Consider the following 24,143-nt stretch of genomic DNA (forward strand, 5'->3'; position numbering starts at 1 on the left):
ATATATATATGTATAAATATATACTCAAAGCAGCGTCTGTAGAAACATGTTACAATTATTATAAGTTACAAGTTATATCTCTATATATATATATATATATATATATATATATATATATTCAAAGCAGCGTCTGTAGAAACATGTTACAATTATTATAAAACATTAGCCTTTCTGGGACTCTGCTCCCTTAATAAGTGAATCCAGTCCCCTCCTGGTACTTATCCTCTATACTTCTTGTCCCTGGGCTGCTCTCTTTCCCATGGTTACCCATGAACTTTACTCTGGGTAAGTGAATCCAGCCCCTTTCAGTATTTATCTAGGTACAGAGCTCTGATTCTCTGTACTTCCTACTGCTGGGCTGTTCTCTTTCCCATGGTCAGACTGGAACCTGCATGAGAATAAGGAGGTACTCGGATGACCAATGCTTTTTTTCTTTGCTGTCTAGAATGGGGAGAAGGTTTTGCCGAAGGACGAGATAGAATGCCCACCTGGCTGGAAATGGGAGGATGAAGAGTGGTCCACGGATACCAACAGGGCTGTTGATGAGCAAGGTGAGTCATACTGGGTGACTTCTTCTCATTCATTTCATTTGGTTCTTAACGTGGTCATTCCTTGAGTTGGGCTATATCAGGCTGATTGGATAAGCTTGGTCCATATTGATAGCTTAAATCTGCCTCTTAATGGGCTCCTTTGTTCAGTTTTTACCATAATTTTTCCTTATACAATAGCACCTCTAGTGGTAGTACAAGATCCCTTTAAGTGTCGTCGACTATGGAGATTGGTATAATGTAACCATTCATTATGGCAGCTCCCACTCATATGTATACCTACAATAATAAAGAGAAGGCACATTGGCGCACACAATAAGCTATACATTAATACAGCCTCAGGGAACAATGTGACAGCTCCCACTCATAGATATAAATATCCAGATATGGAATGTTCTGGGCACATAATACACTGTACCGTGAGCCTGTTGTGTCTATTTAAGGAAACCATATGGAGGATAAGTCTTATCAGATGTTTGCGATGAGACATTTATGGAAACCCTGCCACATACTGTAGATCCCAGCACATATAGCAACGGGGCTCTAAATATATTATAGAAAGACAGCAAGTCATTGGGAAGGAGACTGGGGGTCCAAGTAACCATGGGGCAGGCTACTGAATGGGAGCTCTATCAACCTTTTCATTTGTTCAATTTAATGTGCATAATAGCACCCAGAGCATGCCTAGAGCATTCCCAGAACATACCAGAGCATACCCAGAACATACCCAGAGCATACCCAGAACATACCCAAAACATACCCAGAGCATAATCAGAACATATCCAGAGCATGCCCAGAACATACCCAAAACATACCCAGAACATAATCTGGATAGAGCACCATGATCATACAGCCATAGCCTTTTAAACTATTGTATGCTACAGAATACCCAGAGCATACCCAGAGCACACCCAGAACATACCCAAAATATACCCAGAGCATAATCAGAACATACCCAGAGCATGCCCAGAACATACCCAGAGTATACCCAGAAGATACCCAAAACATACCCAGAACTTACCCATAACATACCCAGAAGATACCCAAAGCATACCCAGAACACCCAGGAGGGCATGCCATGTGTCTTTTCTAATATAAGATATAATTGTTCCTTAAGGATGGGAGTACGGCATCACCATCCCCCCTGACCGGAAGCCTAAATCCTGGGTGCCTGCAGAAAAGATGTATCACACCAACCGCAGGAGGCGCTGGGTCAGACTGAGAAGGAGGGACCCCAAGCAGATTGAGATCCTAAGAAAGGTGCTTGGAATTCATTATTCTTATAATATCAGAGGATATTAGTTGGGGTTTATAAGTGCAGGACTTTATTATATATATAATCAAAGGACGTCACAATGGAAGTGCTTGGTTGCTCTATGACAGGACAGTGGCTGGCGCCATTGTGATATCACTTGCTGTTATAATTTGTTGTTAGATTCTGCATCAACATGAACTACTGATCATAGATTTTCACCCCTAGATGTCTCTGTTTGACCACAAATTTACCGCTCCTCCCCCCCCTACTCCTCACAGCTTGAAACAGTTTCCCCTGCTTATAAAATGTTCTATTGAAACCCGAGTGTAAACAACTGCTGAGCAGCTGCACGTCTGCCAGATGCACTTTTTATAACCTGTAATAGTGAAGCAGCATAATATGCTATAAAAGAAGGCATTACAAAAATCCTTAGAAAGGCTACCACCAAGGAAAACACAGGATTGCGCAGCACTGCCCCAAAGTGAGGCTTTCAGAGTTCTGTCCAGAGGACTAAATGTAAACAAGGGGGATATAAAGGCGCACATCTGCCTAAATATACAGCTTTGTTATACTGGAATATAATAAACCCAGTACCCCTACTGTAAATGATAAGGATATTAGAAGTCACTGAGGGGTTGTTCTGTGACCATATAAAGGCACAAGGCTGCAGGCTGAGTTATACAGGGAACTCTGAGTATCACTCATGTATTATAAGGGATAATGTACCCCCTACTGTAAATGATAAGGATATTAGAAGTCACTGAGGGGTTGTTCTGTGACCATATAAAGGCACAAGGCTGCAGGCTGAGTTATACAGGGAACTCTGAGTATCACTCATGTATTATAAGGGATAATGTACCCCCTACTGTAAATGATAAGGATATTAGAAGTCACTGAGGGGTTGTTCTGTGACCATATAAAGTCACAAGGCTACAGGCTGAGTTATACAGGGAACTCTGAGTATCACTCATGTATTATAAGGGATAATGTACCCCCTACTGTAAATGATAAGGATATTAGAAGTCACTGAGGGGTTGTTCTGTGACCATATAAAGACACAAGGCTGCAGGCTGAGTTATACAGGGAACTCTGAGTATCACTCATGTATTATAAGGGATAATGTACCCCCTACTGTAAATGATAAGGATATTAGAAGTCACTGAGGGGTTGTTCTGTGACCATATAAAGACACAAGGCTGCAGGCTGAGTTATACAGGGAACTCTGGGTATCACTCATGTATTATAAGGGATAATGTACCCCCTACTGTAAATGATAAGGATATTAGAAGTCACTGAGGGGTTGTTCTGTGACCATATAAAGGCACAAGGCTGCAGGCTGAGTTATACAGGGAACTCTAAGTATAACTTCTGTATTATAAGGGATAATGTACCCCCTACTGTAAATGATAAGGATATTAGAAGTCACTGAGTATCACTCATGTATTATAAGTGAATTTAATTCACTGGGATGTGCCTAATATTTTGGCATACCTTAGTAAATTAGGCTTTTCTTGTTCTTTAAGCAGGTAAAGTAGGCAGACAATTTCTGTATTTCCCTCTTTCTATATGAAGTGAAGGACGCCCAGTGATTATACAGGAGTGGCTGGATGTGGAACACACATTACAGTTAGAGCCTGACTCTGTGGATACAATGAAATGCATTTCCCTAGATTTCACATCCATTTATCATTGGGGAGTGAAGGTTCATGACAGAGGTAGGAGTTTTTGGCCCTTGCAGTTGGTAACAGGTAAGACATTGTGTCCTCACTCAGTGACATGCAGCAGTGCAGATGTAACCCGGTCGCTAGTCTTTCTGTCATTCATTCTGGGTTGGTTGGAATCAGTTTACAGGTGCCATTGTTCTTATAGAGAGGACTCGTGCCTGTGACAGGGATCTCCCATGTTAACACTAGGGATGTAGCGAACGTCGGAAAAAAAGTTCGCGAACATATTCGCGAACTTGCGCAAAAACGCGAGCGGTTCGCGAACGGTTCGCGAACCCCATAGACTTCAATGGGAAGGCGAACTTTAACATCTAGAAAAGACATTTCTGGCCAGAAAAATGATTTTAAAGTTGTTTAAAGGGTGCAACGACCTGGACAGTGGCATGCCAGAGGGGGATCAAGGGCAAAATGTATCTGAAAAATCTGCCTGTGTGTGCTTGGAAGAGATAGTGTAGGGGGAGAGCTGTTAGTGATTTCAGGGACAGATGATAGTAAGTTTGCTGGCTAGTAATCTGCTTGATACTGCTCTGTATTGGAGGGACAGAAGTCTGCAGGGATTTGAGGGACATTTTAGCTTAGGTAGCTTTGCTGGCTAGTAATCTGCTGTTCTCTTTAAACAACTGCCATACGTTGACCTTGTAGGCATTGTTTGCCCAGTTTTTTGGACGCAGCCACTGAAGCACAGTTGCCAGAAAAAATATGCCATATAAATGCTGAAAATAGTCATTTTTCGCCATACGTTGACCTTGTAGACATTGTTTGCCCAGTTTTTTTGGACGCAGCCACTGAAGCACAGTTGCCAGAAAATTATGCCATATAAATGCTGAAAATATAAATTTTTTTGGTTGCAGCCACTGAAGCACAGAGGCCAGAAAAATTATGCCATATAAATGCAGAAAATATGCATTTTTTTGGTCGCAGCCACTGAAGCACAGTTGACAGAAAAATTATGCCATATAAATGCTGAAAATATAAATTTTTTTGGTTGCAGCCACTGAAGCACAGAGGCCAGAAAAATTATGCCATATAAATGCAGAAAATATGCATTTTTTTGGTCGCAGCCACTGAAGCACAGTTGCCAGAAAAAATATGCCATATAAATGCTGAAAATAGTCATTTTTTGCCATATACGTTGAGTCAACGTATGGCAAAAAATGACTATTTTCAGCATTTATATGGCATATTTTTTCTGGCCTCTGTGCTTCAGTGGCTGCGGCCAAAAAAACTGGGCAAGGTCGTTGACCTTGTAGGCATTGTTTGCCCAGTTTTTTTGGCCGCAGCCACTGAAGCACAGAGGCCAGAAAAAATATGCCATATAAATGCTGAAAATAGTCATTTTTTTGGTCGCAGCCACTGAAGCACAGTTGCCAGAAAAATTATGCCATATAAATGCTGAAAATATAAATTTTTTTGGTTGCAGCCACTGAAGCACAGAGGCCAGAAAAATTATGCCATATAAATGCAGAAAATATGCATTTTTTTGGTTGCAGCCACTGAAGCACAGAGGCCAGAAAAATTATGCCATATAAATGCAGAAAATATGCATTTTTTTGGATGCAGCCACTGAAGCACAGTTGCCAGAAAAAATATGCCATATAAATGCTGAAAATAGTCATTTTTGCCATACGTTGACCTTGTAGACATTGTTTGCCCAGTTTTTTTGGTTGCAGCCACTGAAGCACAGAGGCCAGAAAAAATTAAACCAGTAGGGTTTGCACCCTAGTTTGTAACGGTGGCGGAGGGAGGAGGAGGACGCTAAAGGACAGCTGTGTGTGGAGTCATGAGGCTTGAAGAGAAGGACAGCTGCATAGAAGTCAGAACAAGTCTTCCGGCGTGCAGTAACCCTCCGAGATCCACCCCTCATTCATTTTAATAAAGGTCAGGTAATCGACACTTTTGTGACCTAGGCGAGTTCTCTTCTCAGTTACAATCCCTCCTGCTGCACTGAAGGTCCTTTCTGAGAGCACACTTGAGGCTGGGCAAGACAAGAGGTTCATGGCAAATTGTGACAGCTCTGGCCACAGATCAAGCCTGCGCACCCAGTAGTCCAGGGGTTCATCGCTCCTCAGAGTGTCGATATCTGCAGTTAATGCCAGGTAGTCCGCTACCTGCCGGTCGAGGCGTTCTTTGAGGGTGGATCCAGAAGGGTTGTGGCGCTGCCTTGGACAGAAAAACATTTGCATGTCTGACGTTACAGACTGGCCAAAGGGCTTTGTCCTTGCAGGTGTGCTCGTGGCAGGATTACTGGCACCTCTGCCCCTGGAATGTTGATGAGTTCCTGAAGTGACATCACCCTTAAAAGCATTGTACAACATGTTTTGCAGGCTGGTTTGTAAATGCCGCATCTTTTCGGACTTGTGGTATGTTGGTAACATTTCTGACACTTTATGCTTGTACCGAGGGTCTAGTAGCGTTGCGACCCAGTACAGGTCCTTCTCCTTAAGCCTCTTGATACGGGGGTCCTTCAACAGGCATGACAGCATGAAAGACCCCATTCTCACAAGGTTGGATGCAGAGCTATCCATCTCCGCTTCCTCATTATCAAGGACTGCATCATCCACGGTCTCCTCCCCCCAGCCACGTACAAGACCAGGGGTCCCCAAAAGGTCACCACTAGCCCCCTGGGAAGCCTGCTCCTGTTGGTCCTCCTCCTCCTCCTCCACAAAGCCACCTTCCTCCTCTGACTCCACTTCTGGCACCTCTCCCTGCGTTGCAGCAGGTGCCTGGGTTCGTTCTGGTGATTCCGACCAGAAATCGTGCGCTTCCAGCTCCTCGTCACGCTGGTCTACAGCCTCATCTGTCACTCGTCGCACGGCACGCTCCAGGAAGAAAGCGAAGGGTATTAGGTCGCTGATGGTGCCTTCGGTGCGACTGACCATATTTGTCACCTCTTCAAAAGGTCGCATGAGCCTGCAGGCATCGCGCATAAGCACCCAGTAACGGGGGAAAAAAATCCCCAGCTGTGCAGATCCAGTCCTACCACCCAGTTCAAAAAGGTACTCGTTGACGGCCCTTTGTTGTTGCAGCAGACGTTCCAACATAAGGAGCGTTGAATTCCAGCGAGTCTGGCTGTCAGAAATCAAACGCCTGACTGGCATGTTGTAGCGCTGCTGAATGTCAGCAAGGCGTGCCATGGCTGTGTAGGAACGTCTGAAATGGGCCGACACCTTTCTGGACTGGGTGAGAACGTCCTGGAATCCTGGGTACTTGGAGACAAAACGTTGGACTATTAAATTTAACACATGTGCCATGCAGGGCACATGTGTTAAATTGCCTAGTCTCAACGCTGCCAACAGATTGCTTCCATTGTCACACACCACTTTTCCGATCTGCAGTTGGTGTGGGGTCAGCCACCGATCGGCCTGTGACTGCAGAGATGACAGGAGTACAGATCCGGTATGGTTTTTGCTTTCCAGGCACGTCATCCCCAAGACAGCGTGACAACGGCGTACCTGGCACGTCGAATAGCCTAGGGGGAGCTGGGGGTGCACAGGTGTGGAGGAGGAGAAGGAGGACCCAGCAGCAGAGTAAGAAGAAGAAGAAGACGAGGTAGAGAGCGATGGAGGAGTAGAGGTGGTGGCAGAACCGCGTGCAATCCGTGGTGGTGACACCAACTCCACTGTTGTTGTTGAGCTACCCATTCCCTGCTTCCCAGCCATTACCAAGTTCACCCAGTGGGCAGTGTAGGTGACATACCTGCCCTGACCATGCTTGGAGGACCATGCGTCAGTAGTCATATGGACCTTTGGCCCAACACTAAGTGACAGAGATGCGGTAACTTGGCTCTGCACATGTTGGTACAGGTGTGGTATTCCCTTTTTAGAAAAAAAATTGCGGCTGGGTACCTTCCACTGCGGTGTCCCAATTGCTACAAATTTGCGGAAGGCCTCAGAGTCCACCAGCTGGTATGGTAAAAGCTGGCGGGCTAAGAGTGCAGACAAGCCAGCTGTCAGACGCCGGGCAAGGGGGTGACAGTCAGACATTGGCTTCTTACGCTCAAACATGGCCTTCACAGAAACTTGGCTGGTGGCAGATGACTGGGAATGGGAACAGGTGGTCAAGGTGGAAGGCGGAGTGGAGGGTGGTTCAGACGGGTCAAGGAGAGCAGAGGTAGAGCAGTAAGATGCTGGACCAGAAGGAGTGTGGCTTTTAGTTTGCCTGTTGCCTTTGAGGTGTTGCTCCCAAAGTGCTTTGTGCTTGCCGCTCATGTGCCTTCGCATAGAAGTTGTACCTATGTGGCTGTTGGGCTTACCAAGGCTCAGTTTCTGACTGCACTCATTGCAAATTACAATGCTTTTGTCAGAGGCACACACATTAAAAAAATCCCACACTGCTGACTTTTTGGAAGTGTGCGATCTGGCGGTAACAGTAGAAGTTGGCGGAGTTGGCGGTATTGGCGGCAATGGCGGGTGCGTTGGCCGGCTGAACACAGGTGCCGATACATGTTGTTGCCCTGCTGATCCCTGCGGGCTGTCCTCCCTGCTTCTTCTAAGTCTTATTCTCCTACTGCCTCTCTGACTCTCCGTCTCTCCATCTGAACTACCCTCCTCTTGCTCTCTTCTACTAGGCACCCACAAAACATCAATCTCCTCATCATCATTCTCCTCAGATGCATCAATTTCTTCTGACACATCACAGAAGGAAGCAGCAGCGGGGACCTCCTCCTCATCACTCATTATGTCCATCTCTATCGTGTTCTCTGCCAGAATTAAATCTGGTGTAAGGTCCTCATCTCCTTCATCTTCTTCTGGCAATAATGGTTGCGCATTACTCAGTTCAAGAAACTCATTGGAAAATAACTCCTCTGACCCCAGTGAAGAAGGGGCACCGGTGGTGGAGGAAGTGTTACGTGGGGTGGCCATAGCAGTGGAGGATGAGGAGGATGTTGTGGTAAAGTTAGAAACGGTAGAGGATGGGGTGTGCTGTGTAAGCCAGTCAACTACCTCTTCAGCATTTTGGGAGTTCAGGGTCATTGGCTTTTTAAAACTGGGCAATTTGCTAGGGCCACAGGATTGCATAGCAGCACGGCCCTAGCACGGCCTCTGCGTGGCGGCCTGCCTTTGCCTGGCATTATTTTTAAAAAAACAACAACAACAACAAAAACTCAGTTGGTTTTTCTGGAAACGATAATACACACAGCTAGATGGCGGGTTGAAGAAAACACTGTGCAAATAATGCCTACAAAGTCAACGTATACACTACTACAGCGGTGGATACGGATTACGTAAAATATATGAATGCTGCTTGAAAAAAAGTAACTCAAGTGGTTTTTCTAGAGACGATAATATTATCAATATTTAGACAAAATGTGAACAAGGTCACACAGCTCGATGGCGGGTTGAAGAAAACAGTGTGCAAATAATGCCTACAAGGTCAACGTATACACTACTACAGCGGTGGATACGGATTACGTAAAATATATGAATGCTGCTTGAAAAAAAGTAACTCAAGTGGTTTTTCTAGAGACGATAATATTATCAATATTTAGACAAAATGTGAACAAGCTCACACAGCTCGATGGCGGGTTGAAGAAAACAGTGTGCAAATAATGCCTACAAGGTCAACGTATACACTACTACAGCGGTGGATACGGATTACGTAAAATATATGAATGCTGCTTGAAAAAGTGACTCCGGTGTTTTTTCTGGAGACGGTAATATTATGGATATTTAGACAGAATGGGAACAAGGTCACACAGCTCGATGGCGGGTTGAAGAAAACAGTGTGCAAATAATGCCTACAAGGCCAACGTATACACTACTACAGCGGTGGATACGGATTACGTAAAATATATGAATGCTGCTTGAAAAAAGTGACTCCGGTGTTTTTTCTGGAGACGGTAATATTATGGATATTTAGACAGAATGGGAACAAGGTCACACAGCTCGATGGCGGGTTGAAGAAAACAGTGTGCAAATAATGCCTACAAGGTCAACGTATACACTACTACAGCGGTGGATACGGATTACGTAAAATATATGAATGCTGCTTGAAAAAAAGTAACTCAAGTGGTTTTTCTAGAGACGATAATATTATCAATATTTAGACAAAATGTGAACAAGCTCACACAGCTCGATGGCGGGTTGAAGAAAACACTCTGCAAATAATGCCTACAAGGCCAACGTATACACTACTACAGCGGTGGATACGGATTACGTAAAATATATGAATGCTGCTTGAAAAAAGTGACTCCGGTGTTTTTTCTGGAGACGGTAATATTATGGATATTTAGACAGAATGGGAACAAGGTCACACAGCTCGATGGCGGGTTGAAGAAAACAGTGTGCAAATAATGCCTACAAGGTCAACGTATACACTACTACAGCGGTGGATACGGATTACGTAAAATATATGAATGCTGCTTGAAAAAAAGTAACTCAAGTGGTTTTTCTAGAGACGATAATATTATCAATATTTAGACAAAATGTGAACAAGCTCACACAGCTCGATGGCGGGTTGAAGAAAACACTGTGCAAATAATGCCTACAAGGCCAACGTATACACTACTACAGCGGTGGATACGGATTACGTAAAATATATGAATGCTGCTTGAAAAAAGTGACTCCGGTGTTTTTTCTGGAGACGGTAATATTATGGATATTTAGACAGAATGGGAACAAGGTCACACAGCTCGATGGCGGGTTGAAGAAAACAGTGTGCAAATAATGCCTACAAGGTCAACGTATACACTACTACAGCGGTGGATACGGATTACGTAAAATATATGAATGCTGCTTGAAAAAAAGTAACTCAAGTGGTTTTTCTAGAGACGATAATATTATCAATATTTAGACAAAATGTGAACAAGCTCACACAGCTCGATGGCGGGTTGAAGAAAACACTGTGCAAATAATGCCTACAAGGCCAACGTATACACTACTACAGCGGTGGATACGGATTACGTAAAATATATGAATGCTGCTTGAAAAAAGTGACTCCGGTGTTTTTTCTGGAGACGGTAATATTATGGATATTTAGACAGAATGGGAACAAGGTCACACAGCTCGATGGCGGGTTGAAGAAAACAGTGTGCAAATAATGCCTACAAGGTCAACGTATACACTACTACAGCGGTGGATACGGATTACGTAAAATATATGAATGCTGCTTGAAAAAAAGTAACTCAAGTGGTTTTTCTAGAGACGATAATATTATCAATATTTAGACAAAATGTGAACAAGCTCACACAGCTCGATGGCGGGTTGAAGAAAACACTGTGCAAATAATGCCTACAAGGCCAACGTATACACTACTACAGCGGTGGATACGGATTACGTAAAATATATGAATGCTGCTTGAAAAAAGTGACTCCGGTGTTTTTTCTGGAGACGGTAATATTATGGATATTTAGACAGAATGGGAACAAGGTCACACAGCTCGATGGCGGGTTGAAGAAAACAGTGTGCAAATAATGCCTACAAGGCCAACGTATACACTACTACAGCGGTGGATACGGATTACGTAAAATATATGAATGCTGCTTGAAAAAAGTGACTCCGGTGTTTTTTCTGGAGACGGTAATATTATGGATATTTAGACAGAATGGGAACAAGGTCACACAGCTCGATGGCGGGTTGAAGAAAACAGTGTGCAAATAATGCCTACAAGGCCAACGTATACACTACTACAGCGGTGGATACGGATTACGTAAAATATATGAATGCTGCTTGAAAAAAGTGACTCCGGTGTTTTTTCTGGAGACGGTAATATTATGGATATTTAGACAGAATGTGAACAAGGTCACACAGCTAGATGGCGGGTTGAAGAAAACACTGTGCAAATAATGCCTACAAGGTCAACGTATACACTACTACAGCGGTGGATACGGATTACGTAAAATATATTATGGCTGCTTGAAAAAGTCACTCCGGTGTTTTTTCTGGAGACGGTAATATTATGGATATTTAGACAGAATGTGAACAAGGTCACACAGCTAGATGGCGGGTTGAAGAAAACACTGTGCAAATAATGCCTACAAGGTCAACGTATACACTACTACAGCGGTGGATACGGATTACGTAAAATATATTATGGCTGCTTGAAAAAAGTCACTCCGGTGTTTTTTCTGGAGACGGTAATATTATGGATATTTAGACAGAATGTGAACAAGGTCACACAGCTAGGTGGCGGGTTGAAGAAAACACTGTGCAAATAATGCCTACAAGGTCAACGTATACACTACTACAGCGGTGGATACGGATTACGTAAAATATATTATGGCTGCTTGAAAAAAGTGACTCCGGTGTTTTTTCTGGAGACGGTAATATTATGGATATTTAGACAGAATGTGAACAAGGTCACACAGCTCGATGGCGGGTTGAAGAAAACAGTGTGCAAATAATGCCTACAGGGCAAATAATGCCTAAAAAGTCAACTTATACACTACTACAGCGGTAGTAAAATAAAAAAAAGTAAAATAAAAAAAAAATGAATATTAAAAAAAAAAATTAAAGTTGGTGCTGCTGAACTACTAGGAGCAGCAGATTAGCACACCAGTCCCACTCCCCAACACTGCTAGACTAATAGCACTGGGCTCTTATAGTAGTAGTAGTAGTAGTAGTAGTAAAACAACAAAAAAATAAATAAAAGCAGTCCTTACAAGGACTACTGTTATTGCAGCAGTCAGCAGATGAGATCAGAAGCAGGACAGCTGCCCACTGCAGCTACATACAGAGCACTGCAGTAGAAGGTAGATTACTAGCCAGCAAAGCTACCTAAGCTTAAATGTCCCTCAAACCCCTGCAGACTTCTGTCCCTCCAATAACAGAGCAGTATCAAAACGATTACTAGCCAGCAAACTTTCAACTGTCCCTGAAATCACTAACAGGCAGCAGCTCTCTCCCTACACTATCTCTTCAGCACACACAGGCAGAGTGAAAAAACGCTGCAGGGCTTCGGTTTTTATAGGGAAGGGGAGTGGTCCAGGGGAGAGCTTCCTGATTGGCTGCCATGTACCTGCTGGTCTGGGGTGAGAGGGCAAAAAAAAGCGCCAACAATGGCGAACCCAAAATGGCGAACGTCGCGCGACGTTCGCAAACTTCCGGCGAGCGCGAACACCCGATGTTCGCGCGAACAAGTTCGCCGGCGAACAGTTCGCGACATCTCTAGTTAACACCACCCTCTCTCACACACAGCACAAGCCTGACGAGTCAGAGAGCGAGGGTTGGGAATACGCCTCTCTGTTCGGCTGGAAGTTTCACCTAAAGTATCGCAAGACTGACAGTTTCCGTAGGCGGAGGTGGAGACGCCGCATGGAGCCTCTGGAACACACTGGGCCTGCAGCTGTTTTTGCTTTGGAAGGGTCCCTGGTAGGTTCTCTTTCTTCTTTTCATTGGGTGAGTGCCAACTGGCCACAGGATTTTACTCATATAAGGTGGCACTAACTGTCATCTGTACCTGGCAGCAGCCATAATGTTGGCACTCAGTAACAGGACTTTAATATCAGTCTGTATTACTATAAAAGCATAAAGGACACACTATTGCTACTTACATTGTACAGACAAGTCAGGAGATTGTGATGCATCTTGTATTTGCAGCCACACCCCCTTTTCCTTCATTATAATAAATAATGTGCATTGGGTGCCAGTTGCATCTATAATGCATGGAAAGGGGGGCATGGCTTAATTGGAAAGTGGGCGGTATTAGATCAGATCTGGGGAGTGTCAGACTTAACAAGGTATGGTCAGGGCAGTTCTAATGTTTTAATTTTCACAAATGAATGGCATGCTTCCCTATTATTGGATCTGCCAAGGAGTGAACATGGTAGTGGGAGGGGTTTTCGTGAATCAAGGGCGTGGCGTTAGTGTTGGGTGTGGCCAAGGAGATTTTGGCCTTATCAACAAGTCATTGTTCTCTGCCCATTCTAAAACTGGCCATACACGGGCCGACAGAACGAGTCTGCAGTTTATCGGCCCGTGTGTAGGGCCCTCCGACGGGCTTCCCCGATCGATATCTGGCCGAAAGTCGTTGATGCGGTCCTGTGATCTGACCCCCCGTGTTGGCTATATTATGATCCAATCGTTGGACCCTAGGACCCATGATCGGATCAGCACGATATCACCATCAATGTGGGCATATCGGGGAGAGATCCGCTCATTTGACGACATTGCCAATCGAGCGGATCTCTACGTGTATGGCCACCTTAAGGCTACAGCCATATTACATAGATCTTAGCCTGTGGAGATCTGCACACGTGAAATAATAAAGATAATTTGTAGGAATTATTAGGATACGATAGTCTGTGCCATACTAATACCTTACACCCACCACATTGATGCAAAGGCTCTTTAGTGGGGCCTTTACTTGTCCTTTAACCTCCATAGCGTTTTCACCCTGTACCTATAGGGAATATTATATGGTGTATATATATTAACTCCTGCTACAGAGATCCTGCGGCTCGTCAGCCCACAAGCACACTCCACTTATTTAATGATGTTGGCAGGGAAGGAGAGGAAAATCATTCCTCATGCTTTGTACATGAGCTGAACGTACGCTAGCCATGAACTAGTCGCATTCCAGCGGCTTCCCCCATCTGCCAATAGAAAGGAAGCTCTGCTGCTCGTGGACAGGAGATATTAGTAGCCCGAGAGATAGAGAACAATTGTAAGGGAACAGGGGTCACAAACCCGCTCCACAAATCCTGTCTGGGAGTCTATTGCCAGATATAGAATCAGATATACAGGCTCATTATATGCACTTCTACTATTAAATATATTCCCTAAAGTAACAGAAATTAAATAATGAGAGCACCATCTACTCGAATGAGGCTGGATCAAAATATCGATTTAGTAAAAAGAGCGAAAATATATATAGTGAATAAAGTAAGCCCTATAGTAAAATATAAGAATATTATAAGTGTAAAGGCAGCAGGCTGAAGGCCAAGTGTTTTTATACAGGTCATGGAACCAAGGGGACTTTATTTATTATAATACACAAGTTTCAGTGAGTCATGTGACAGAAATGACATCACTAAGCTCCGATTATAACCGATGACATCACTAAGCATCGTTTATAAGGATATAATACACAAAAGCCATGAATATCTTGTAAATTATATCCTTATAAACGGCGAGTTCTGATGTCATGAGTTATAAACGGTGAGTTCTGATGTCATTTCAGTCACATGACTCACTGAAATTTGTGTATTATAATAAATAAAGTACCCCCATTTGCAAAATATGAGGATATTAGAAATTACCTCGGAGTTCCATGACCTGTATAAAAACACTCGGCCTTGTGTTTTTATATGGTCATGAAACTCCTCGGTAACTTATAATATCCTTATATTTTACAAGAGGGGGTACTTTATTCACTATATAATTTACAGGATATTAATGACTCTTGTGTATTATATAGTAAATAAAGTGCCAATAGTGATGGGCAAATTTCTCCTGTTTCACTTCTGCATGAAATTTGCTAATTTCTCGTGAAGCGACTAAAAAATCCGTTGACAGGAGCGACATTAAAATCAATGGTCGTCAGTTAATCATGACCAGCTTCTAAATTGTCCCTGGCATCAGAACCCTCACCAGCGTCGAAAAAACTTTGACGCCACCGTCTGAACCGTCGCTGGAAAATAAATGTAATCGCCGCCAGCGAGACACGGAAATTCACCGCAAATTCGCACCTGCCAAATAAATTCGGCCATCACTAAGTGCCACCTATTATAAAAAATAAGGATATTATAAGTCACAGAGGAGTTACATGACCAAATAAAATCACAAGGCAGAAGCCTGAATGTTTTTATACAGGTCATGGAACCCCGAGGTGATTTCTAATATCCTCATATTTTCCAACAAGGGGGACTTTATTTATTATAATACACAAGTTTTACTGAGTCATGTGACAAAAATGACATCACTACTCACTGTTTATAACTGATGACATCACTAGTCACTGTTAATAAGGATAGAATTTGCAGGCTATTCATGTTATTCTTGTGTATCATATAAATATATTTCTCAATGTGAAAGAATTGTTATAAACATATCTAGAATCTCAGCCATAAAGCAGGCAGGATTACTTAACCTCCTTTTTGCCCTAAATCGGCCACCACAGACACAGCTATTGGGCCAGTTATAAGATTCTCATGGCTAATGGACCTTGTGTGCTGGAAATGCCATAGATGATGCCTCATTGTTGATATTATCTTATACACTGTTCTGTGTGGGACAGACATTGGCTGCATTGGCTTAGGACACTTGTCATGGTAAATGGCACTTTGAGACTTTTTGTCACAGGACAATTCACAAGAAAATGTTCTCGGGTCTCTTCAGTGGAACCGTCCCATGGTCACTACCTGTGATGTTTAAGTAACTCAGATTGATAAAAAGTCTTCCCTGAAGAGTGAGCTGGTTCAGATCAAAATATTTGGGGGGGGGCACCCTTCTGTCATTGAGGCTCTGAGAAAGAATGTCCCCCACACAGCTCCTCAAGGCCAAGGGGTGACTGTGCGGTTGGTGCAGTTCATCCTCTAATACATTTCTCTAATACATATTCCTTCTCAAAGCAGAACCCAGTTCCCAAATTCTAATGTCCCACTTCCTTAAGAGTTTCAGCCTGAGCGGGAGACGAGCTCCTCAAACATTGATTGTGAAGAATCATGCTCACTGAGATCTCACACTGCAATCATTAGAGGTCAAGAATCTGCTCTATCATGAATGCTTGAGCGGGTTCTTTTTACTTAACCAGAACTATAGGTCATCCCCATATCGTTTGACCTGAGGACCACAGTCAGATCACGTTCCATCCTCATGTCAAATCTCTGTGCTAATCACTAGAATGTTTTTATTACCCCACACCTTTCCTTCTGACAGACTCCCCTCCCTTCCTCTTTTTTCAATTTCTATCTCCTCAGTATTCTCCTGCTCTAGTTCTTCTTTCTCTTCTTCTCTCTCTATTCTCTCTAATTCCTCCTGCTCCTCTCTTTCAGCTCTGTCTCCCCAGGTCTCAGACTCCTCATCCAAAAAACCTCATCTCCTTGTCAATCTCTGGGAAAAGGGTGACTATATTATGGTAGAGGCCTCAGGGCAACTCCTATGCACGTGTCCCATTCGATGACAGAGATTGCACCTGACATTTACACATGCATCTGCAACATGACCAATTGCATTACATAGGGCGCACCTCAGGACTGCACATGACCTGGCCAAATGGTTACTTGCTCCACATTTAAAGCCCCGTACATAAAACAGAAAAATTGAGCAGGTGCTGTTGAATGTTACCTGAGACATTCAACTGAACCTGGGTTTCCAGACTCCTTCCCAACCTCATCCTCACCAATAGCTTTAATTTGTGGTGTAAGGACTGTACATTGTCTGCGCAACCACATGAGAATGTCTTCCTGAGGAATGGCGTCATTCTTTGTTACAATTGTGATGTTTTTTGTTTCAGGCTTTGTCATAGGGATTAGCACTAAATGCTCCCAATTTTGGTTACCTGCTCTCTTCTACATGTTATAGATATGCCAGAAATGTGACAGAATGCTGTTATACAGATAGCTAGCATCTCAGCCATAAAGCAGCACCAGATCACTGTTCTGTCCAGAGGCCATTTGTTTTAATAAGAGAGCTATAAAAATCTAGAGCTTGCAATCTGTGCCTCTTGTGGAAGACTGTGTACTCGAAGGTAAATGGTCTATTTCCTGCCACATTCCTTATCTACAACATTCATCAAGGCAAGTCCAGTAATAGAAATGTGGTTTGGCACTGGGTGCCCTCAGCTCCTGTTAAATTAAATGATTCTATGATGTGAGTTTGGAAGCCCAACCACATTAAAGGAGAAAGTCTCATTCACCGGTGAGTTATATAAACATGCTATATAATATAAAAATGTTTTTTATAATAAAGGGACTGTGACTGTAGAATAGCAGGTATAGTAGAGAGAATATGGTGCCTATAGTAACAGTGGATAATAGTCTCTCGGAAGGGAGTGTGACTGTGGGATAGCAGGTATAGTAGGGAGAGATGGTGCCTATAGTAACAGTGGATAATAGTCTCTGGGAAGGGAGTGTGACTGTGGGATAGCAGGTATAGTAGGGAGAGATGGTGCCTATAGTAACAGTGGATAATAGTCTCTGGGAAGGGAGTGTGACTGTGGGATAGCAGGTATAGTAGGGAGAGATGGTGCCTATAGTAACAGTGGATAATAGTCTCTGGGAAGGGAGTGTGGCTGTGGGATAGCAGGTATAGTAGGGAGAGATGGTGTCTATAGTAACAGTGGATAATAGTCTCTGGGAAGGGAGTGTGACTGTGGGATTGCAGGTATAGTAGGGAGAGATGGTGTCTATAGTAACAGTGGGATAATAGTCTCTGGGAAGGGAGTGTGACTGTGGGATAGCAGGTATAGTAGGGAGAGATGGTGTCTATAGTAACAGTGGATAATAGTCTCTGGGAAGGGAGTGTGACTGTGGGATTGCAGGTATAGTAGGGAGAGATGGTGCCTATAGTAACAGTGGATAATAGTCTCTGGGAAGGGAGTGTGACTGTGGGATAGCAGGTATAGTAGGGAGAGATGGTATCTATAGTAACAGTGGATAATAGTCTCTGGGAAGGGAGTGTGACTGTGGGATAGCAGGTATAGTAGGGAGAGATGGTGCCTATAGTAACAGTGGATAATAGTCTCTGGGAAGGGAGTGTGACTATGGGATAGCAGGTATAGTAGGGAGAGATGGTGCCTATAGTAACAGTGGATAATAGTCTCTGGGAAGGGAGTGTGACTGTGGGATAGCAGGTATAGTAGGGAGAGATGGTGCCTATAGTAACAGTGGATAATAGTCTCTGGGAAGGGAGTGTGACTATGGGATAGCAGGTATAGTAGAGAGAGATGGTGTCTATAGTAACAGTGGATAATAGTCTCTGGGAAGGGAGTGTGACTGTGAGACAGCAGGTATAGTAGGGAGAGATGGTTGTTCAGCAGTAACTATAGGGTGATCGATTAGACAGTCTTACTTTATATAGATTAATGGTGACCTCCAAAGTGTGGTTTTCTCAGGGCACTGCACTGACAAGATGGGGTTGGGTGCCACTCAGCGGGCAGATAGATGACCTAAAGATGCTAGTAACATGCTATACCCCGTGCCCTGTCTATAACTTTCCTACCGTATGAAATGATCCTTCTGTGATAGGGCAGTTTCATTTTCTTAATCATTCTGGCCGTTCTGGAGCAGAGGAATTTAGTTTGGCTTCGGTTCGTTAGAAGGGCCTCTTGTCTGCATCCCGCAAGCAGAGCACATCGGAGCTCTTGGAGGAAATGACTTTGACGTTAAAATAAATACAAGCCCAATTTTACTAATCTCAAACTTCCCTTGCATTCCTCTAACTACTTAGCGCTATTTTTGAGATACTTTACCAGGAAACGGCAGAAATATACAGTATAACTTGAAAGGAAAACACTGGCAGAACGGACAGATTTGCTTCTCCCCATCCAGAACCAGTGATCATCATTAACTTCTGACCCAGTTTAGCAAGTAGCGAAGAAAGCAAAATTGGGTCCATCCTACGCACGCACTGCCGACCTGTATTTTCTGCTTTTCTTTGCCTATTTCTTCTGAGAGGGCCCCATTATCCATGCATGTAGGAGTACTTGTGATTATAGATGTGTCACATTTCCTAATTTGCTTATATTGGAAGAGATTTGCTCAACCATCCACCTTCCGCCTTGGCACCGACCGACTTCTTTTCTTCAGAGTGAACTTTTAGCCCTGTCTCATATGCACTCAAATGTACCACGGGCCGCATGTAGTATATTGCAATCAGAATAGCACTAAATGACCCATGAATTCTTCCTCCTGACTCACAGTATTGGGGTGAGTTGTCGTGACCACACACACAAGGCATTGTGGGCCAGGGGTGTATCAAATAGTCCATTTTAAAGCGAATGTTTCCAGTGCTGACTTGTGGCTTTTTGACATTCAACCCATGCAATTAGCCTGACTGATTAAGTGCTTCCTCGGGCCTGGCAAATACTCAGGAATATAACTGCCTCTGTTCTGCTAGGCACTAATAAATAGTAAAACCTATATATTTATATATATACCTATAGTAACATCAGGGAAGGGACTGTGGGATAGCAGGTATAGTAGGGGGAGATGGTGTCTATAGTAACAGTGGATAATAGTCTCTGGGAAGGGAGTGTGACTGTGGGATAGCAGGTATAGTAGGGAGAGATGGTGTCTATAGTAACAGTGGATAATAGTCTCTGGGAAGGGAGTGTGACTGTGGGATAGCAGGTATAGTAGGGAGAGATGGTGTCTATAGTAACAGTGGATAATAGTCTCTGGGAAGGGAGTGTGACTGTGGGATAGCAGGTATAGTAGGGAGAGATGGTGCCTATAGTAACAGTGGATAATTGTCTCTGGGAAGGGAGTGTGACTGTGGGATAGCAGGTATAGTAGGGAGAGATGGTGTCTATAGTAACAGTGGATAATAGTCTCTGGGAAGGGAGTGTGACTGTGGGATAGCAGGTATAGTAGGGGGAGATGGTGTCTATAGTAACAGTGGATAATAGTCTCTGGGAAGGGAGTGTGACTGTGGGATAGCAGGTATAGTAGGGAGAGATGGTGCCTATAGTAACAGTGGATAATTGTCTCTGGGAAGGGAGTGTGACTGTGGGATAGCAGGTATAGTAGGGAGAGATGGTGCCTATAGTAACAGTGGATAATTGTCTCTGGGAAGGGAGTGTGACTGTGGGATAGCAGGTATAGTAGGGGGAGATGGTGTCTATAGTAACAGTGGATAATAGTCTCTGGGAAGGGAGTGTGACTGTGGGATAGCAGGTATAGTAGGGAGAGATGGTGCCTATAGTAACAGTGGATAATTGTCTCTGGGAAGGGAGTGTGACTGTGGGATAGCAGGTATAGTAGGGAGAGATGGTGTCTATAGTAACAGTGGATAATAGTCTCTGGGAAGGGAGTGTGACTGTGGGATAGCAGGTATAGTAGGGGGAGATGGTGTCTATAGTAACAGTGGATAATAGTCTCTGGGAAGGGAGTGTGACTGTGGGATAGCAGGTATAGTAGGGAGAGATGGTGCCTATAGTAACAGTGGATAATAGTCTCTGGGAAGGGAGTGTGACTGTGGGATAGCAGGTATAGTAGGGAGAGATGGTGCCTATAGTAACAGTGGATAATAGTCTCTGGGAAGGGAGTGTGACTGTGGGATAGCAGGTATAGTAGGGAGAGATGGTGCCTATAGTAACAGTGGATAATAGTCTCTGGGAAGAGAGTGTGACTGTGGGATAGCAGGTATAGTAGGGAGAGATGGTGTCTATAGTAACAGTGGATAATCGTCTCTGGGAAGGGAGTGTGACTGTGGGATAGCAGGTATAGTAGGGAGAGATGGTGTCTATAGTAACAGTGGATAATAGTCTCTGGGAAGGGAGTGTGACTGTGGGATAGCAGGTATAGTAGGGAGAGATGGTGTCTATAGTAACAGTGGATAATAGTCTCTGGGAAGGGAGTGTGACTGTGGGATAGCAGGTATAGTAGGGAGAGATGGTGTCTATAGTAACAGTGGATAATAGTCTCTGGGAAGGGAATGTGACTGTGGGATAGCAGGTATAGTAGGGAGAGATAGTGCCTATAGTAACAGTGGATAATAGTCTCTGGGAAGGGAGTGTGACTGTGGGATAGCAGGTATAGTAGGGAGAGATGGTGCCTATAGTAACAGCGGATAATAGTCTCTGGGAAGGGAGTGTGACTGTGGGATAGCAGGTATAGTAGGGAGAGATGGTGTCTATAGTAACAGTGGATAATAGTCTCTGGGAAGGGAGTGTGACTGTGGGATAGCAGGTATAGTAGGGAGAGATGGTGCTTATAGTAACAGTGGGATAATAGTCTCTGGGAAGGGAGTGTGACTGTGGGATAGCAGGTATCATATATCCCACTGTTATCATATATCTCTTATTTATCTACCTTCCCCCACTATTTCTAATTCAATTCTAACAGTTGTTGGGCCCTAGGAAGCCCCCACACTATTTGCACCCTACCCTGCAGAAGCAGATGTAATCCCAGGACTGCAGGGTATAAATTATGCAGTTGAAGTGAAATTATCGTCTAAGGAGAACCTTGTTGTTCCTCTCTTTAATGTCCCGCCTCCATTGGAACTAAAAGTCGGCATATTTAGGGTTTTGCCCTGCTAATTTTCATTTCCTGGGAATGACATATTTATTTAATCCTGTGCCAGAAGGTTGTTCCTTTCACTGGGCTTATTCAGGATTTGCTGTTTTTATTGATTGCCTTTTGGCCACTTGGGTCTAAGAATGTTTAAATGCCACCATGGAGCTGTCATTCCTCTGACACCCGCCATGTACAGACACCTCCATTCCCTTACTCATGGCTCGATAGTAATTGGTCTGGCTGCCTGGGAGTTTAGCTACAACACTCTGGGTTTCTGTAGACCACCAACAGATTGGCGATAGTGACGTCACTCCCTGGGAGCCGCAGCAAGCACATTTTTGTCACCTGTGGAACATCGTCACGTCTTTCACAAACATTTCTAACCGGGAATGTTTCTCAGGAAGTTACTTCTTTTTTCTTTCTTTCCATTCCTAAATGTCTTCCACTAAAATAAAGGGAAAGAGAAAGAGTCAACATTTGCTGTGAAGGAAGGTTAATTTTATATGGACCTTTTAAGTATAAAACGCTAGCTAATACGGATAAAGACAAAATGTTGCCCTAAAATGTTTTTGAATTGCCTTCCCCAATCTTTGATGGAGCTGAAGAGATTCACAGGGTGGCAGTTGTAGGCCGTTAGAGAGAGGGACAGTCATAAGAACATAAGTTGGAGATGGGTAGATGTCACTTTTTACTTCTATTTTTGAGCTATTTTAACTGTGGGTAAAATGTCCTTTGGTTGGTTATTTCCAGGGCCAAAAGCTGTAGTAGTATTCAACACACAACAGCCTCCACAACAATCCACAGTCACTTTTCTGATACACACACACTCCATCCAATTGCAACTGGTCTCATCCCTCATAAGTCCCTTCCTTGTCTACTTTCTAGTCAGCGCCATCATTTTTTAGGACTGTCCTGAAAATTTAATGACAGCTAGCAAGGGCTGATGACAAGCTGTAATTTTGTGGGGTCCAAACAGGGTCAACTGCAAGGTAATGAAAGAAAAACAATAGTGGAGACAGTAGGACAATAGTATCACAATAGGTGACAGTAGGGCAAGAAGGAGATAGGAGGACAACATAGAAACAGTATTTGGGAAAGATGAAGACAAAGGGCATGCTGGAAGAATAGAGGAAAACAGAGACAGAACAGGGGTATGAGACAGTATGGCAAGATCGAGACAATAGGAAAGGGAAGGATGCAGAAAGTAGGACATTGAGAAGGCCTTATAAGAAGTTGGTGACAGTACTGTAAAATGTTTACATTCTACTATTCTGTGGTATACCCTGAGATCTGCATGGATATTACTGTATATACGCTTCTTCTGTATGTTTGTTTACATGTACGACTGAAGCTAATTGTACCTTAAAACATCTTTACAAGAAAGTCCTCCTCATTAGAAGACCATGCTCAAGTGGCTGGGAAGCAGAATGAGTTGGTTGGAGACTCTAACTTGAAATGTCTCTTTTAAAGGGTGGAATTACGGATGATAAGAGTGATGATGGAAAAAACACGTCCACACTGAGCTTCGGGGTCAACCGGCCTACGATATCCTGCATATTCGACTGTGAGTAAATAGAAGGCATAATGTCTAGGTGCATGCAAAAAGATACCCAGATGCTTACCTGGTGTCTCATTGTTATTCTTTATTAAAAACCCATTCATAATGGTCAAAAAGTGTATCATGTAAACACAATAGTGGTTGCAGGCTTCAGTGGACTCCCTAACTGTAGGCCACAAGGGGACTTCCAGCCTAGGGTAACATTACTTATTTTATTTATAAAAAGATAAAGTAACTAATAATAGACTAATTATGTTACAACTGGATCTGGCAGATATTCGTCACAGAGTTTAGTTACCAAACTTCCATCTATAATCAACTGTTGTTTCTTCAGATGGGAACCGTTACCATTTACGCTGTTACATCTACCAAGCTCGGAACCTGGTGCCCATGGATCAAGACAGTTTTTCCGGTAAGGAAATAAAAATACACCGTTATTAACTGAGTATAAGGCAGAATTTAGCATAGGAATTTAGCAAAGGGGCCAGTGAGAGCTGGTGGTATGGAAACCTTATTGTAGATATGGATGTATGAAGATGTGATTTATATCATTATAGGGTTCCAAGATAATAATTAGTAGTAGCAAAAGACAGTATTTCTGTGACTTCAAACAAGTGGACCTTTGACTAATTTGACCCTGAGCTAATGGGATTTTCCAGCCAGCCCTATGATTATCCCATCTTAGTTTGGAAGGGGGATTATGTTCATGAGAAATAGGTTAGAACATACTCATGTGAAATATTACTGTGGGCATCATTCCCCAGTGTTGCTGTTATGTCCTACTTTCTCCATCTTGCCCTACTCTCACCAGAATGGGGCTCAAATCACTATCAGGCCTAGGGTTCAATTTTGTCTTAATTAATGTCTGATTGGTGCGTTAGGCAACATCTATAGCTTTGTCATATGTGATGCATAGTCACTGATAACAAAGGGCTTGTCCCAG

The 24,143-nt window shown here is 43.5% G+C and overlaps 1 protein-coding gene across 8 annotated transcripts in view; it reads left to right on the plus strand.

Annotated features, from left to right (window-relative positions):
* The window catches only part of LOC108697270 (dysferlin), a 179,708-nt gene that overhangs the window by 71,617 nt on the left and 83,948 nt on the right, over nucleotides 1-24,143 (plus strand). For all 8 annotated transcript variants that reach the window (XM_041586944.1, XM_041586953.1, XM_041586971.1 and 5 more), the window contains 5 exons: nucleotides 446-551; nucleotides 1,666-1,808; nucleotides 12,662-12,835; nucleotides 23,113-23,206; nucleotides 23,535-23,612. In XM_041586944.1, coding sequence (XP_041442878.1) covers nucleotides 446-551; nucleotides 1,666-1,808; nucleotides 12,662-12,835; nucleotides 23,113-23,206; nucleotides 23,535-23,612 — 595 coding nt within the window. The remainder of the gene's footprint in view (nucleotides 1-445; nucleotides 552-1,665; nucleotides 1,809-12,661; nucleotides 12,836-23,112; nucleotides 23,207-23,534; nucleotides 23,613-24,143) is intronic.

The sequence above is a fragment of the Xenopus laevis genome, chromosome 1L (assembly GCF_017654675.1).
Source record: "Xenopus laevis strain J_2021 chromosome 1L, Xenopus_laevis_v10.1, whole genome shotgun sequence".
NCBI classification, from domain to species: domain Eukaryota; kingdom Metazoa; phylum Chordata; class Amphibia; order Anura; family Pipidae; genus Xenopus; species Xenopus laevis.